The 14,808-nt window shown below is 33.5% G+C and overlaps 2 protein-coding genes across 2 annotated transcripts; both read right to left on the reverse strand.

Annotated features, from left to right (window-relative positions):
* Positions 1-5,017: 5,017 nt before the first annotated feature.
* On the reverse strand, positions 5,018-6,484 carry LOC124361488 (cAMP-dependent protein kinase catalytic subunit gamma-like). The gene has a single exon (XM_046815541.1). It carries the CDS (start codon positions 6,274-6,276, stop codon positions 5,164-5,166), a length of 1,113 nt encoding a protein of 370 aa, XP_046671497.1. The 5' UTR covers positions 6,277-6,484; the 3' UTR covers positions 5,018-5,163.
* Positions 6,485-10,058: 3,574 nt separating this feature from the next.
* LOC124361489 (cAMP-dependent protein kinase catalytic subunit beta-like) lies at positions 10,059-11,460 on the reverse strand. Its single transcript, XM_046815542.1, has one exon. It carries the CDS (start codon positions 11,361-11,363, stop codon positions 10,254-10,256), a length of 1,110 nt encoding a protein of 369 aa, XP_046671498.1. The 5' UTR covers positions 11,364-11,460; the 3' UTR covers positions 10,059-10,253.
* Between the last annotated feature and the right edge of the window lie 3,348 nt (positions 11,461-14,808).

Consider the following 14,808-nt stretch of genomic DNA (forward strand, 5'->3'; position numbering starts at 1 on the left):
GCCTCAAAGATCTTCCTTTGACAAACCCTTTAGGATTGTTATACGTTATAACTTGGGTGAACTGGCCAAGGGAAAAGAACCTCTTCCGCCAGAGGAGCTTGAATGGTTTACAGACGGCAGTAAAACAAAGTGGCACCGACGCTGGAATTGTGGGGGTGAGACCATGTAGGGAACTGTTGGTCCCTATGGGTACTTATTCCACAGTCTCTCAAGCAGAAGAGTGACGCCATTATGGAGTGTGTTCTTAAGAATCTTCTTCTGCCGTTATTAGTAAGACGATTAGCATCTTCACAGATAGTTAGACAGCACAAGTGTTCAACTCGAATCCAAATTTGTCTGGGATTGGTATGAAGTCATTTCTTCCATTGTCAGAATTAACAATGTGACTGTTTGTTCCTGGGCATGAGGGGATCAATAATAACGAAAGAGCTGATACCCTGGCCAACTTTGGGCTTATTGACAAATATGATGGGACCTCAACCGTTCTGTGGCATTCCTAGGTGAGAATCCTTGGGGGTTGTCCCGAAATGGGTTCGCGCTGAACATGAGAGAAGGTGGAGGCTGCATTCCGGTCTGAGAGTGAGCATAATGGTTCTAAGGTCACCTTCCCCTAGGGCGGCGTCTGACCTATCACTAAGTAGATCGGTGTCTTCCTGGGGTATGAGTTTGATTATGAGACATGGTCACCTGAGGAAGCATCTTCACAGAGTCGGTATCTTTGTTAGGGTCCGCTCTGTAGAATGTGTATCGAGCAGGAGGAAACTGCTGAACATCTGCTCTTTGATTGTCCTATTATAGCAAGGGAGAGGTATGCAATTTTGGTAGCTTGGACAAGGGTGGTGAATTTCCCTAGGAAGACCTGATCGGTTGGTTGTTTTCGGCGGTTTGTAGAATTGCCGAAACTCTAGACTGATCGGTCTCAACGTGTACTTCCGGGGTGTGCAAATGACCCTTGAGGCTTAAGTACATGATAATATTCAGTCTTACAGTAGAAGAAAAAGAAAAATACGGGATATGTATTTATATATATATATATATATATATATATATATATATATATATATATATATATATATATATATGTATATGTATATATGTATATATATATCCCGTATTTTTCTTTTTGTTATATATATATATATATATAAATGTATATATATATTATATATATAATTGGGTAAACTTCCGGGGTACGTGAATGGCCCTTGACGCAACTGCATGGCAATAGGCAATCCCATAGAAAAAAGACAGGATATGTATTTGTATAATTTGTACATGGATAATTGGGTAAACTTGTTTACATTACAACAAGGCACTTCTTACGATTTTCATTTTCCATAACAAGAACCTGTGTATTTCAAGGTGATTGACTAGGTTCAAATAATTCCTTCTGAAAGTAAACGATCGACTTCACTGTCAATGAACCTATATCAGCGTCACAGTACCAACGAGATTTTGTAGCAGTAGGTTGACAGTCTAATGACAGATGTCCAAAGAGATTAGTTGGTCTAACTGCGATATATGAACAAATACTTGAGTGAGATATTGTATTTCCACAGAATTCCACTAATATTCCAGATGGCTCTTTCAATATATTGTGTCAAATAAAAAAACGTCTACACAAAGCTTCTTCAGAACATTTAATTTGAATTTATTGTATTTATATTCCACTATTTCAAGTTCCACTATCACATATCCTTCAATTTTTGACCACATTGACAGTATATTCATTGGATACTATTTTCATACCATGTTTTGAGACTGATAAAACTCCCAAAACTTCCTGTGCATAAGACATTGAAAGATAATACCGTTGTTTTGTAGCAAAAATAACAGCCAGAATTAGTTATTGCAAAAGTCCTTCACCTAAAGAAGCAACGATTGCTGCAGAGACAGATTTTGAATTAGGGATTGTATTAGTTTTATACAGACACGCGCATAGTGTTCTATAATTTTGTAATTGCTCCATTGTTCTTCTCAGCGGCTATAAGAAAGGAAATGTCGTTGTGTCCACAAAAATAACATTTGTTTTTATCTGACTGAATTTGGGCCCATACATTGTTTGACAAGAAACATTAAACATTTCTTGAGTCTCAGAGAAAGACTTGTTCTGGCTTGTTCCAACATATGAGTACTGATTTTGGGCATAACTTTCGGTTTGTGAGCTGATTCCAGAGCTAACACACTTTGAACAGCTTCCTCCAGACTGAGCTTATTTTATTAAGTAAACTGAAGAAAATGACATGACAACATTGTGTTAATAGATAAATCACGTAAACATCAATTACGAAGGTGAATGGCAGTAACTGCCATAAAATAACAGTTCTTACTTATTATTTTTAATGCTTGGGTCTATATATCAATGCTTTCCCGGATTGCTGTTTTCGTTTTTGTTATGGCGAGCATGTGTTATAAAAACATCCTTTTTGTAACCACTTTTCTCCTTTATGTAAGCAGATTACAAGTTATCTTAGGGGTCTTAGCAAGTTGTACAGTCACTAATAAACTCACAAACATTAATTGAAACGAAAGCTCCAATCTTCGAAACATCGTGTTTTACCTTTTGTAACACATAATGATGTAAAATGTAAAAAAATCCTGTTATCTTTTCCTTCCAAACATTCCATCATCAATAACAAACTTTAAATAAAGAAAGGTAAATATTGTCATTACAATTGTTATAGAACTAAAAAATAAATAAACTTTAAAAAGTACATTTTAAACCTTCACTATTTATGAATTTCAACCAGCCTAATTGCACCATTGTGTCATGCAATGGCACGGTTTTTTTTATTTAATTTAAATCAATACTAGAGTATTTTAATAACGTATGAAGCTTTTGTGTCAGCCCTCTCACCTTTTTAACCTAATGTATATAGTATTAAAACAAAAGAAATAATTAATTGGAAACAATTTAGGATGAAATCCTGTACTTGGAAAACAGCAGATCAATTTTTACACTCTATTAATTTCGGGAGTGCTGATGGCCGAGTGGTCTAAGACGCTGGACTGTGAGTCTGAGTTAGAGATAGCGCAGGTTCGAATCCTGTCTGTGTCCGTTGCACTTTTTATCAGTACCATCGACCTTATACTGTATCGACTCTCCCCCTTATTCTGTTTGATAAGATCCTCGCACAGGCCAGTGGCCCATGAGGACAGGCAGAATAAGGCAAAAAGAAGATCGGCTTCTCCTTAAAAAAAAAAAACTTGTAATTGACTCTACGTGTTTGGTTGGTGCAAGGCACTAAGATTTCTCACTTCTCATTTCTCTCAGTGAGCTGGATACGATTCAGGTTGTACATTTTTGTATTGATTGTTAACATGACTTTTTACTCTATCTTATATTTACTACTGTCGAATTCTATAGAAATGTACTTGAAACAAAACAAATAATTATATAATCATAATAGCACTTGTACTTTAAAATTAAAATACCATAAATAATATGGCAAATATAAATTTAATGCTTAAGAAAAATAAACATTATAAAAATATATTTTTTTATATTTGGAGAAATCTCATTAACATTCTGATTTTAAAAATCTATTCATTTATACATCCAATTTTAGAAACACTTGTGCTGTTTAAGTGAAATTAATTATTGGCTATTGCACTTGAAGTTAGCAAGAGGTCAGCAAGCAGCCTTTTTGAAAATCAGTAAGAAAGATGATTGTACACAAAATGCAATATTGATTATGAAAACTGTAGAAGATAGGAAGTTTATGGTAGACCCACTAACGAGAACAGGTTCAGGTGTTTTTTTTTATAAGATTTAAGTCTAAAGCAATCAGTATATAGTAGATTTGATTATTGAAAAATATTGTGAGAATAATTAATTTTCCATTATGCTATTCGCTCTTGAAAGAATTTGAAGAATTATTATTTCTTAACCAATGGCAATATCAACCCGCAGTCCATGAAGAAGGCAAGTATAAATATAAAATTGACAAGGTAAGTTTAGCAACAGTCGATCAGCAGGGTGTAAAACCATTTTGCTCACCAACATAATATTTCCAAAGGTGGCTTCAGTCTCTCATTTCAGTATCAAAACTTTAGCATGAAGCGATTGTATAGTGCAGCTCTATATTTTCAAACAGCACATGTATTACCAGTGTTGAAAACGGGAGTAACATAGCTTGTTTTTAATGCTGATGAGAAAATGCCTGTCTAAAGGCTTCTGTTGCAAAGGTGTATTGAGTCTAAAGTCAATAGATTACTCTAGTGCTGCAATACTTTGGGTGGAATATAATCAGGACCACAACTTTTAGACATATTCAATCCCCTCAAGTTCTGAATAGAATTCAAGTATTAAATGGAAGATTTCAGTTTAATGTAATTTGAGGTTTTTTTCCATAAACCAATCTGACTGTTTTGGTGCATTACCACACCATGACATCTCTGATTTGAAGATATATTCCCATATCAACTTCCGTTGAGTGCAGTCTGACATCTGACAGTCACAGACTTGATTCCTGAAAACCATGTCCGTCTGAAGAGATAAAAAAGTCAGTGGCAAAGATGTTCAAAACAAACTCTTTGTATTGTTCATCTTCAGAGACACCTAGACTAAAAAACTTCTGTTTGGTTTACTCAGCAGCCATCCAGAGTAATCTAAATGAAGAGGTGTTCTGACTGTCTCATCACATGTACAATTGAGTGCAATATGAGGTTTTAGATATGATCCCAAAGAAGAGTAACCAAGTTTTCTACACATAGCTATGGTGGAAAAGGTTGATTTAATGCGAATGTTGACTTTAGATCCATTTCACCTTCAGTCTTTGAAATCTGACCCTGTCACAAAATTGATTCCTGAAATCTGGAGTCCACATCCATCTGAAGAGATCTAAAAATGTCAGCAGCAAAGACTTAAAAAAGTACATATTTATTACATGCCAACGTCAAAAACCAATTTAAGGATTATAATACAGAAAGATTTACAAAAGTTGAATTTAGGTAATCTGTTTAAGGCCACACGTATACATGTATAAAAATCTTTCACCCTTAAAAATGTATTGTGTTGTGGTATATATGTAATTTATTTGTAAATATATCAAAAAAGAATATACTTATAATATAAAAATAAATATAACTTAACACACTGTTTTAAAATATAACATTTCTATGATATCAAAACTAGAACATACATCCAAACTTATGTTCTAGTTAATATTTTGGAATGTAAGGAGCTTTAATTGAGCGATTAAGAATTTTTAACCAGTCAATTTTTTTAAACCATTTATGTGCTTTTATTTCTCTAGCTCCTTTTGCGTGATTTGCTATTCGCATTTCAGGTTCAGGTTGAAACATATTTTTAAGTAAATGTTTTAAATGCTTGCTGAATGTCTTTGGCTCTTCATATTTGCAAGTCAGTATTAGGTCATATATTTTGCTAGTATTGTTGCGAGTATCATTAAATGGGTAACCACCAGAACACACTACATAAATGGTTATCCCTAGTGCCCACCAGTCTACAGCACAGTCGTAGCCACTTAACAAAATAATTTCTGGAGCCATGTAGAAAACAGTACCCGCCATAGTCCAAGCTCTATCATTACCAAAACATCGTGTGCACAGACCAAAATCACCAAGTTTTATGTATCCAAATGCATCAATCATTATGTTTTCTGGTTTTACATCTCTATGTATTACCCCTAAGTGGTGCAAATACTCTAAAGCCAGTACTAGCTGACTCATATAAAACTTGGCATGGGACTCACTTATCATTGGTGTTGACCAAATATAGTCCAAGAAGTCTCCACCAGGCACAAACGGCATCACAAAATACAAAGAGTAAAAATCCACAAAGAAATATTTTAAATGAACAATAAAAGGGAAGTTGAGGCTCTGAAGAACTCGTTTTTCATTGTAAACTTTTGCAAAACACTTTTGTTGCAACACCATTTTCTTGTCAATAACCTTGATTGCATAAGGTGTATCATCACCTCCCTTCTTAGCAAGAAGTACTTTACCAAAGCCCCCCTCACCCAATTTTCGGATTATCTTAAAGTCTGAGATCTTTAGGTCTGAAATCGATTCTTCCTTGTAAAAGTACTCAAAATCAATTTTAGATTTAGCCAAGAAGTCATTATAGTCAGCAATCTGTAATGGACCAATACTCTGCAGCTTTTCAAGCAACTGTTTATAATTTTGTCTGGTAGTTTCATTTTGTTTTTGAAGGTTGTATATTTGTTTATCAGTTTTTAAATGTTTTCCAAATTTCTTCCAATTCAAATTAATATCTTGAAGTTGTTTTTCTTTTTTAACCTCTTCAGTCATTATACGTTCAGATTTAACAATTAATAAAATTCTCTTCAACTATAATGGTTGAAGAGAACTAATGGTTTTCCTGACAAAATTTTTATTTACAAATGGCTTATTTTAAAATTTAGGAACTCATACTGTTGAATTTTAAATATATTTTCATAATTTTAAACCAATTAAAACTTGGAAAGTTCGTTAAGCCTTCACTGGATATTTTGTTTTGTTGACAAACATTTTAATCTTGTAGTGATGTTTGCAAGAAATACAGCTGAGTAGCTATGTAAGAATAGTACTGCACACAATAATTCAAATTTAGACTGTTTAGAGAAACATGATTATATTGAGATTTTTATTTTAATGTTTATGTTTATGGTTGTAGGTGTTTACCCACAAGTTTAGGTGTTTCTGTATCTCTTCACTGTGGTAAGATATACTTGCAGATACCCCATAATACGAGTACACTGTTATCACATATAATTGTTAGAAATCAAATATAATAAAAGTGAAAAGTAATAACGTTTTAAAAACTTAAATTTTGGTATTAATTGCATAAAATGTAGTGTAAATTAATCAATACATTCTTTAGAGTATTTTTTAAATACTTTTAAGAAATACAGGTATCCATTAAAAATATAGAAAAAGGTAATAAATTATGTGGAAGTGAAACCCGTTCTCAAAGCGGTTATTCTGTTGTAATTATGCACTTACCACATTTAGCATTGTTTTAGTGTACACACGTCTGGGAACATGGAAGGATAACAGGATTTCTGAAATTTGCCTTCATTATATGTGACAAAAACAGAACACTATGTTTCAAGGATTGGAATCTGTTCTCTTCTTCAAGACAATTGGCTTCGTCAATGCTCAGCCATGGTGATGCATATCCTCATGTATGGATATGCATCACCATTAAATTCGATTTTGCCTATGTAGAAATTAAGGCTCCTGAAAAATGTAAGTCTATAGCTCAATAATAACTTTAGACATCACTGGATTGATAGGCTTTCTAAATCCCACGGAATGAAATGCACCCTTGATCTTTCTTGTGCAGTACTGCGGATACTGAGTGTTAAATATTCCTTCCCAAAACATTTTAGTTGCTCATTAAAAAACTTTTTGTTAGTCATTTACTGGTTGGTGAACCTTAAAAATAATGGCAAACAATGGCCTCGAAGGTCAAGGAATACGCTTAGTTATAGGACACTGATTGGTTGGCTCTTTTCTATCGATCTATTCAAGCCCCTTGGTTAGGTACCTGAAACTAAAGACTAATATGTTATTTAAGTACATATAACCTCATAAATATCCCACATTAACATATAATGATGAAGGAACAAATTTAACAAGTAAGTTGTCATCTTAATGTGAAATAAAGTATTAATATAGCATTTACAAAATGTGTTGATATTTCAGCTTTAAAACTAGATTTTGATTCACATGAATAAATAAAAGGAACGAATCTCATAATATAACTTCTGCATTCAGTCGATGTAAATCATAGAAAAGTCTACGGTATTAGCCATTACGGGTACAGGCAGGTTCATACTCACTCACATGCATTTCACATGAGTCAAAGATGTTACTGATAATCTGGTCAGTAAAATTATGTGACTAATGGGACAGACAACAGCAGGTGACGGGCTGGTCCCAACCCTCAAAAATAACTCTCTGCACACGTGATATTGGGGTGCATGTGTGTGAGGCAACTGCTTGGCCCATCACTAATTGCTAATATTATAGCTATATGTCAGACAAATTCAGATTGTGGACCTTCTGTGACATCAAAAGAGTAACAATAAATAGTATTTTTAATACCCTGTCAGTAATAATAGGAGTGCCTCAAGGATCCATTCTAAGCATGTTCTTTTCATTCTCACCACAAGTGAAAACTACCATACGTAGGGAACAGCTGAATACTCATCATATACTCTGAGGATATCACCCTGGTGTTTGGTAAAGATAGGCTTAAACTACTTACAATATGCATTTCTATTGTAACAAACCTAGCTGCTCATTATTGTATGAAAGTAACCTTTGTGTAAACATACAAAATTCAAAGTAACTTGTCTGTTAGAAAAGAAACAGAATAAACAACTTTATATGTGATGTAATTGGCACTCTTGGGCATCACAATATAATCACTACTTCTTCACCTTGGGAACATATGCAGGAATTTGGTTTACTTTCATTTAATGTAAAGCATTATACATATTGGTTTTTTTAGACATATCAAATGGTTTTACTGCACATTTTGTGGAACACACATTTAAAAAGTAGCATAGAAGACATCTTAATACCATTGAAAAGGGATACTAGTTAGATATAACTAACTCCACAGTCTCTTGGGTCACGCAGTATCAAAATATTGCTAAACACATTGATTGCTGCGTACGCACATTACTATTATTCTGGCAATCCTAATGTCGGTACATGGCTCATGTCACAGTGAAGATGTTAAACAATTAAATTCTTGATTATTTCAACCTTACTGTGGAGAATTAGTGTACCCATGAAAAGGTAGGCTAATTGCAAGTGTATCAAATCGTCTTAGCTAGGAAAGCTTTAGTATTACGTACAGCATACTCAGTTTAAGATTGAGGACTTTCCTCTCCCTTCGAGTACCATCCACGCCAGTGTAGGATATTAAACTCTACTACCGAAACTTGGTTAAGGCACAAGCTGAGTAACCCTAAAATCTAAGATTAGCGTTAGACATTTTATGGCTATTCCTATAACAAACTATAGAGAACAATTGTTTCAGTAAATTGTTCCTCATTTATTTGTTATGCTGCCATGTTTGATTAAATGGAAGATACTGTGATTTTTAAATTTACACATAACATAACAAGACAGATTTGTTTTAATTTTCTGGTTTAACATTAATTAAGAGAGAATGACAAATTATAAGTTGAAAAATCCATTATCAATCTTGGGGCCTGTTAAAATGGTATAATGTTATATTAATAATGTTACAGTAATAATTTATTCTGTAAGTGTACATTGAGATACATCTCAACAGTAACAATAGTATATATTACTGTCTGACCTCAATGAAAAGAATCTATCTTGTTGAGGAGAGGACTGCGTAAAAATCTTTGTGCAATAAATTGAATAAGAACGGCATTAGCAAGTGGGGTATGTTCACGACATACATGGACAAGAATTACAGAATAGAAAAAATGATATTACAGAATAGAACAGCAAGAATTACGGCAGTTCTCAATCCCATAGTCAGCTGTAGAGAACACTTTAAAATCCTTTATATTTTTACTGTGAATGTGTTGTACATTAATTTTGTGAGGTGGGACAAGAGCTATTATTAAAACTACTGGCCGAGGAATAGGTCAAGAAAATTATAAAATACAAGTCGAACAAACAATTTCGATTGTCTATGTTGTCAAACCACTTAACATTAAACAAACTGGTATTTCAAATTGATTTACATTAATATTATTCTAAATACATAATAACATATATGTTATATGTACAGAGAAATTTATGATTTTCTATTTCAACTTGCTGAACTCAACACCCATACGCTTCGATCCTTTCACAAGTAAATCTCTTCTTCCGTAATAGTGTAATGTTTAATATGAACATTTTTTAGGATTAACACAGTCAAAAAAGCTACTTTGAAAAACACTGATGTGTTTCTTTATCTATCTAACTTATTATAACAAAATCGATCAATTCATTGAATGCATCAGTGGTATATTCTAGAACCAAAACGCATTGTAGAAACAAATTAAAATTTTCTTGTAAAAGAATTGACTCTGAACAAAAAGTGGAAAAAAGAATAACAGTTAGCATTAATTTTATCTTGACTAAAGTGATAGGTATAACTAAATCCAATAATTAACAGACCTCTTAAAATTTTATACATAATTGTTAGTTGTTTTGTTCCAACATTATGGAAACACTGCAAGTTCATAACAATAAATTATTAATTTCATTAATAAACATTCACGTTATATAATAAAAATATAGCAGTTTCATTGAGGTTCTTGGCCAGATATATCTGGAATATAAGGGGCTTCAATTGTGCGATTAAGAATTTTTAACCAGTCAGTGCTTTCAAACCAATGATGTGCTTTAATTTCTTTGGCACCCTTTTTACTATTGGCTATTCGCATATCAGGGTTAAACAGTAATAACCTTTTAAGTAACTGTTTCAAATGTTTGCTGAATGTTGTTGGCACTTCGTATTTACAAGATATAATAAGTTCATATGTCTTAATAGTACTTTTATTGTGGAACGGAGAATCTCCTGAACACATTACGTAAAGTAATATTGCCAAAGCCCACCAGTCTACAGAACAATCATATCCCTTTAACATAATGATCTCAGGAGCCATGTAGAGTGGTGTTCCTGCCATAGTCCACGCTCTATCATTTCCAAAACATCTCGTGCAAAGACCAAAGTCTGCAAGTTTTATGTATCCAAATGAGTCAATCATTATGTTTTCTGGTTTTACATCCCTATGTATCAGCCCTAAATAGTGCAAATACTCCAAAGCCAAAATAAGCTGACTCACATAAAACCTGGCGTGCGGTTCACTCAGTACTGTCTGTGTAGCGAGATAGTCGGAAAAATCCCCACCGGGTACAAATGGCATCACAAAATACAAATAGTGATAATCAACAAAAAAATATTTTAAATACACAACAAAAGGAAAGTTGAGACTCTGAAGAACTCGTTTTTCATTATAAACACTTGCAAAAATCTTTTGTCTTATTACTGCTTTCTTATTAATAACCTTGATTGCATAAAGTATACCATCATCACCATTCTTCATCGTAGCAAGAACTACACTTCCAAAGCCCCCACGGCCCAACTTTCGGATTATGTTGAAGTCTGATATTTTAAAATCAAAAATAGTTTTGTCTTTGTATAAGTATTCAAAATCAATCTTAGCCTGGACCAAAAATGCATTCAAATCAGCTATTTCCAAGGGCCCAATGCTCTGCAGTTTCTTAATCAGTTGCCCAGGGCTCTGTATGGTAAGCTTTTTCTGTTTCATCAGATTGTTAACTTCTTCCAAAGTGGCTTGTTCTTCCAATTCCCTCTTACCATTTTCATTTTCTGTTTTTTCTTCTGTCATTTTCAAATTTCAAAATTTGTATCCATGAGGAAAGTATTAATTTAAAAATATCAATATAATGCACTTTTAAAAACTAGTAAATTTTCCCTGCAAACTCTTAGATTTATTTTTATACTTAAAAATGGATTATAGATTTGATATTTGGATTCCAATACAATTATATTTTGTTTACAAACAGTTCTTATTGAAAACTTTGACTAAGTTATTTTGTTTATTAGTAAACACAGCTGGTAGTATGTAGAAATAAAAGCCTGCAGCATGGTGTCCCTCAAAGGCTGAAATAGATAAAATACAAGTTAAGATAGTACAAGCACGATCTATGAATTTGTGCTGTACTATGGATTTACTATTACTATACCACACCACATGTTGTGTAAGATGCTTCAATGAGGTTGCATGTAAAATTAAAAGTTTATAGCTTATTTCATTATTGAGATGTCCTGTATACTGACAATCATATAGAAAAGAACTTTTTACACCCACCCGGCAGATAAAAGAGAATTATATCAGCATACTTAATGACAGGCTTCAATAATGCTCAGCCAAATCTCATGGATGGACATGCACCATCATAGAACTCACTTCTTGACTATGTAGAAATTAAGTGTTCTACAAAATTTCAAGTCTGTAGATAAAATATTCCTCTAGATAGCTAATGGGTGATTAGGCCTCATGTGATACAATGTCACATGTTAAACTGTCATATGACTGTTCTCAGTTTTTTGACTACTTTATTTATTCTGTGATTTTAACATTACCATAAAGATTTTCCATAAGACCAATATTTGCTAATACGAGGGGGTACCCAAAAAAAACTGGAATTATTTTATAAAAATTATATATTATCAAATTTTTTACAATACGACCTTATCTCCTTCAAAATAATCTCCATTAGAACTAATACACTTGTCCCAACGGTATTTCCATTGATCAAAACATTTTTTGTAGTCATCTTTAGAAATGGCTGCAAGCTCGAGCTTAGTTTTTTTCTTAACCTCTTCAACGCTGTCAAATCGTTGACCTTTCAAGCCTCTTTTCATGTGTGGAAATAAAAAAAAGTCGCATGGAGCGAGGTCAGGCAAGTAAGGTGCGTGGGGCAGCGGAACCATGCCATTTTCCAGAAAATCGGGATCATTTTCGAGATGTTCTTTCAGAAGGCGGCAAGTTTCAACTCGATGTGCCTTTCGATGGTCAGTCAGAAGTCGAGGAACAAATTTGGCAGCAACCCTTTTCAGTCCTAAATCTCCTGTTAAAATTCGCTGAACCGAGCTCCAAGTTAACCCACTACTTTCTGATAGTTCCTCAATTGTCTGTCGACGGTCAGTGAGCACAAGTTCACGAATTTTCTCAACATTTTCGTCCGTTCGAGAGGTTGATGGACGTCCAGAACGAGGTTTGTCTTCAATCGACATGTTGCCATTTTTAAATCGAGCGAACCACTCGTAGACCTGAGTTTTCCCCATAGCATCATCTTTGTAAGCTGTATTCAACATTAAAATAGTTTCTGCAGCATTTTTACCAAGTAAAAAACAAAATTTCACAGCTGCACGTTGTTCACTTAAACTTGCCATGACAAAAAACGAAACAAGAAAAAAACAGGGTTAGCGAAAACAGTCACTACGAACGAACAGAATGCACTAGGACAACGGAACTGGGGTCACTGAGCTCGCAATGGGTTGCGCGACACACGCCTAACGGCAGGAATGTGTACTACACGCTGCCGGCTGCCAGCAATACAATTCCGGTTACTTTTGGGTACCCCCTCGTACATGGCCATATCACATGGAGTGACATGCACCATAATAAAATTCAATGTTGTTATATAGAAATAAATAACAAACAAAACTTCATGCTAAATTTCAACTGTACAGGTCAGCTTGTTCTTAATAGACCATACGGGCAGACAAACATACAAAAAAATTCTTTTAGTCCCTCAAGTAATATGTCAAATAGCTCATGCCCTTCAGCTGACAAATTGTTTATAGATCCTGGCTTGTGCAAGTGTACCTTTAAAATGTCGTGTTCGCTTAGGTGTTAAAAAATTGTGTACAAAACTGCAATTCTAAAGTTGCATGTACTAAAAATTTCAAAATATTAATATTAATATTATTACAGTATTTTGTGAATATTTTATAACAATACTGGGTTTCTGTTATGTGGCCATTTTGTTAATATTACAGCAAATCACACATATTTATCTTTTCACTTATTTATCAAAACTTACGTGCAAAGGTTAGTATCCAGAGGGTTACTAGTTCTAGAGATAATTTTTTTATAACAAAAATACAAAATGGTGGCCAGCAGATAGCAACAAATTTCTCAACCTACGTTTATAGGGTATTTTTTGTTTGAAATTATGAGTACTATACCACAGATTTTTATCATGCCCTTTTCTGAACACCTTGTACATATGTAAATGCTATATAACATATGGCTTATAGAAACGATAACTGTCCCAAAAAGTTAAAAACTTGGTAACAAAATTGATCTTATAATTATCTCGGCTAAGTTTGTTGGCCAGCTTCTTACACCATTTTGTTTCAACAGGGCAGCCATTCAAACATTAAAATAATTCACAACTCCATTATTAATAAACCTCCAACTTTTTTTTTATATATTGAGTAGTGCAGATCCCATGAGAATAAATTAATAATATTTCAGTTGTCACAAAACGTATCTATTTCTTCTGACTGAACCAGAAGGACTACTTAAATTTAGGTTCTTATACCACTTCATACTTAGGGCGTAAGTACGTGATGAACAACAAACATTTGATTGTCTTTGTTGAAAACTGAAATTTCCATTTCACAGTTTTCTACTGGGCACATTTCTATTGCCCAGTGTTGGCCCTAAATTGTGTGCTCCCACTCTACAAATAATAACACACTTTCATGAAAATCATATATCATATTTTAACAAGTGTTTTTATTATGTTTAGACTCTTATTTGATGTAAGAATTTATCAAATAAATTTAAGGATAAATTTATTTATCCTTGCTTGGAATTAAGTGTAATAACTTTTTAATTTTACACAATTTTCTAACTTCCATGATTAAAAAAACAAAACAAAGAATATTATGCACTACACATCACGTCATTAAAACGAAACAATAAAATATAATAAACACTAGTTTATCACTAGCTGGATGCACATTACTTCTATCCCGGCTGTCCTAGAATCGGTACATGATTAGAGTCGTAGTGAAGGTGTCAATGCTCTTCTTTTGGCCTGTCTAAAATTAATTCATTTTTAATGTTTATTCTTTGAAAATAATCAACAATTTTTATGAGCAAGAATAGAACAATTTGAAATTTTTTTACACAGTACATTTTGAATCCTTCTGGGGTTTCCTCAAACCTCATAATTTGTACTATTACTTCCAGTACCTATCACAGAAAGGTTTTATTCACAAAAAGGGAGTTTTAAATCCTTTAATCAAAATAG

This window comes from Homalodisca vitripennis, chromosome 4 (genome assembly GCF_021130785.1).
Source record: "Homalodisca vitripennis isolate AUS2020 chromosome 4, UT_GWSS_2.1, whole genome shotgun sequence".
Lineage (NCBI taxonomy): Eukaryota > Metazoa > Arthropoda > Insecta > Hemiptera > Cicadellidae > Homalodisca > Homalodisca vitripennis.

What these genes read in the sequence shown, in the direction of transcription:
- LOC124361488 (XM_046815541.1), bottom strand. Translation starts at nt 6,276, where the DNA reads ATGACTGAAGAGGTTAAAAAAGAAAAACAACTTCAAGATATTAATTTG.
- LOC124361489 (XM_046815542.1), bottom strand. Translation starts at nt 11,363, where the DNA reads ATGACAGAAGAAAAAACAGAAAATGAAAATGGTAAGAGGGAATTGGAA.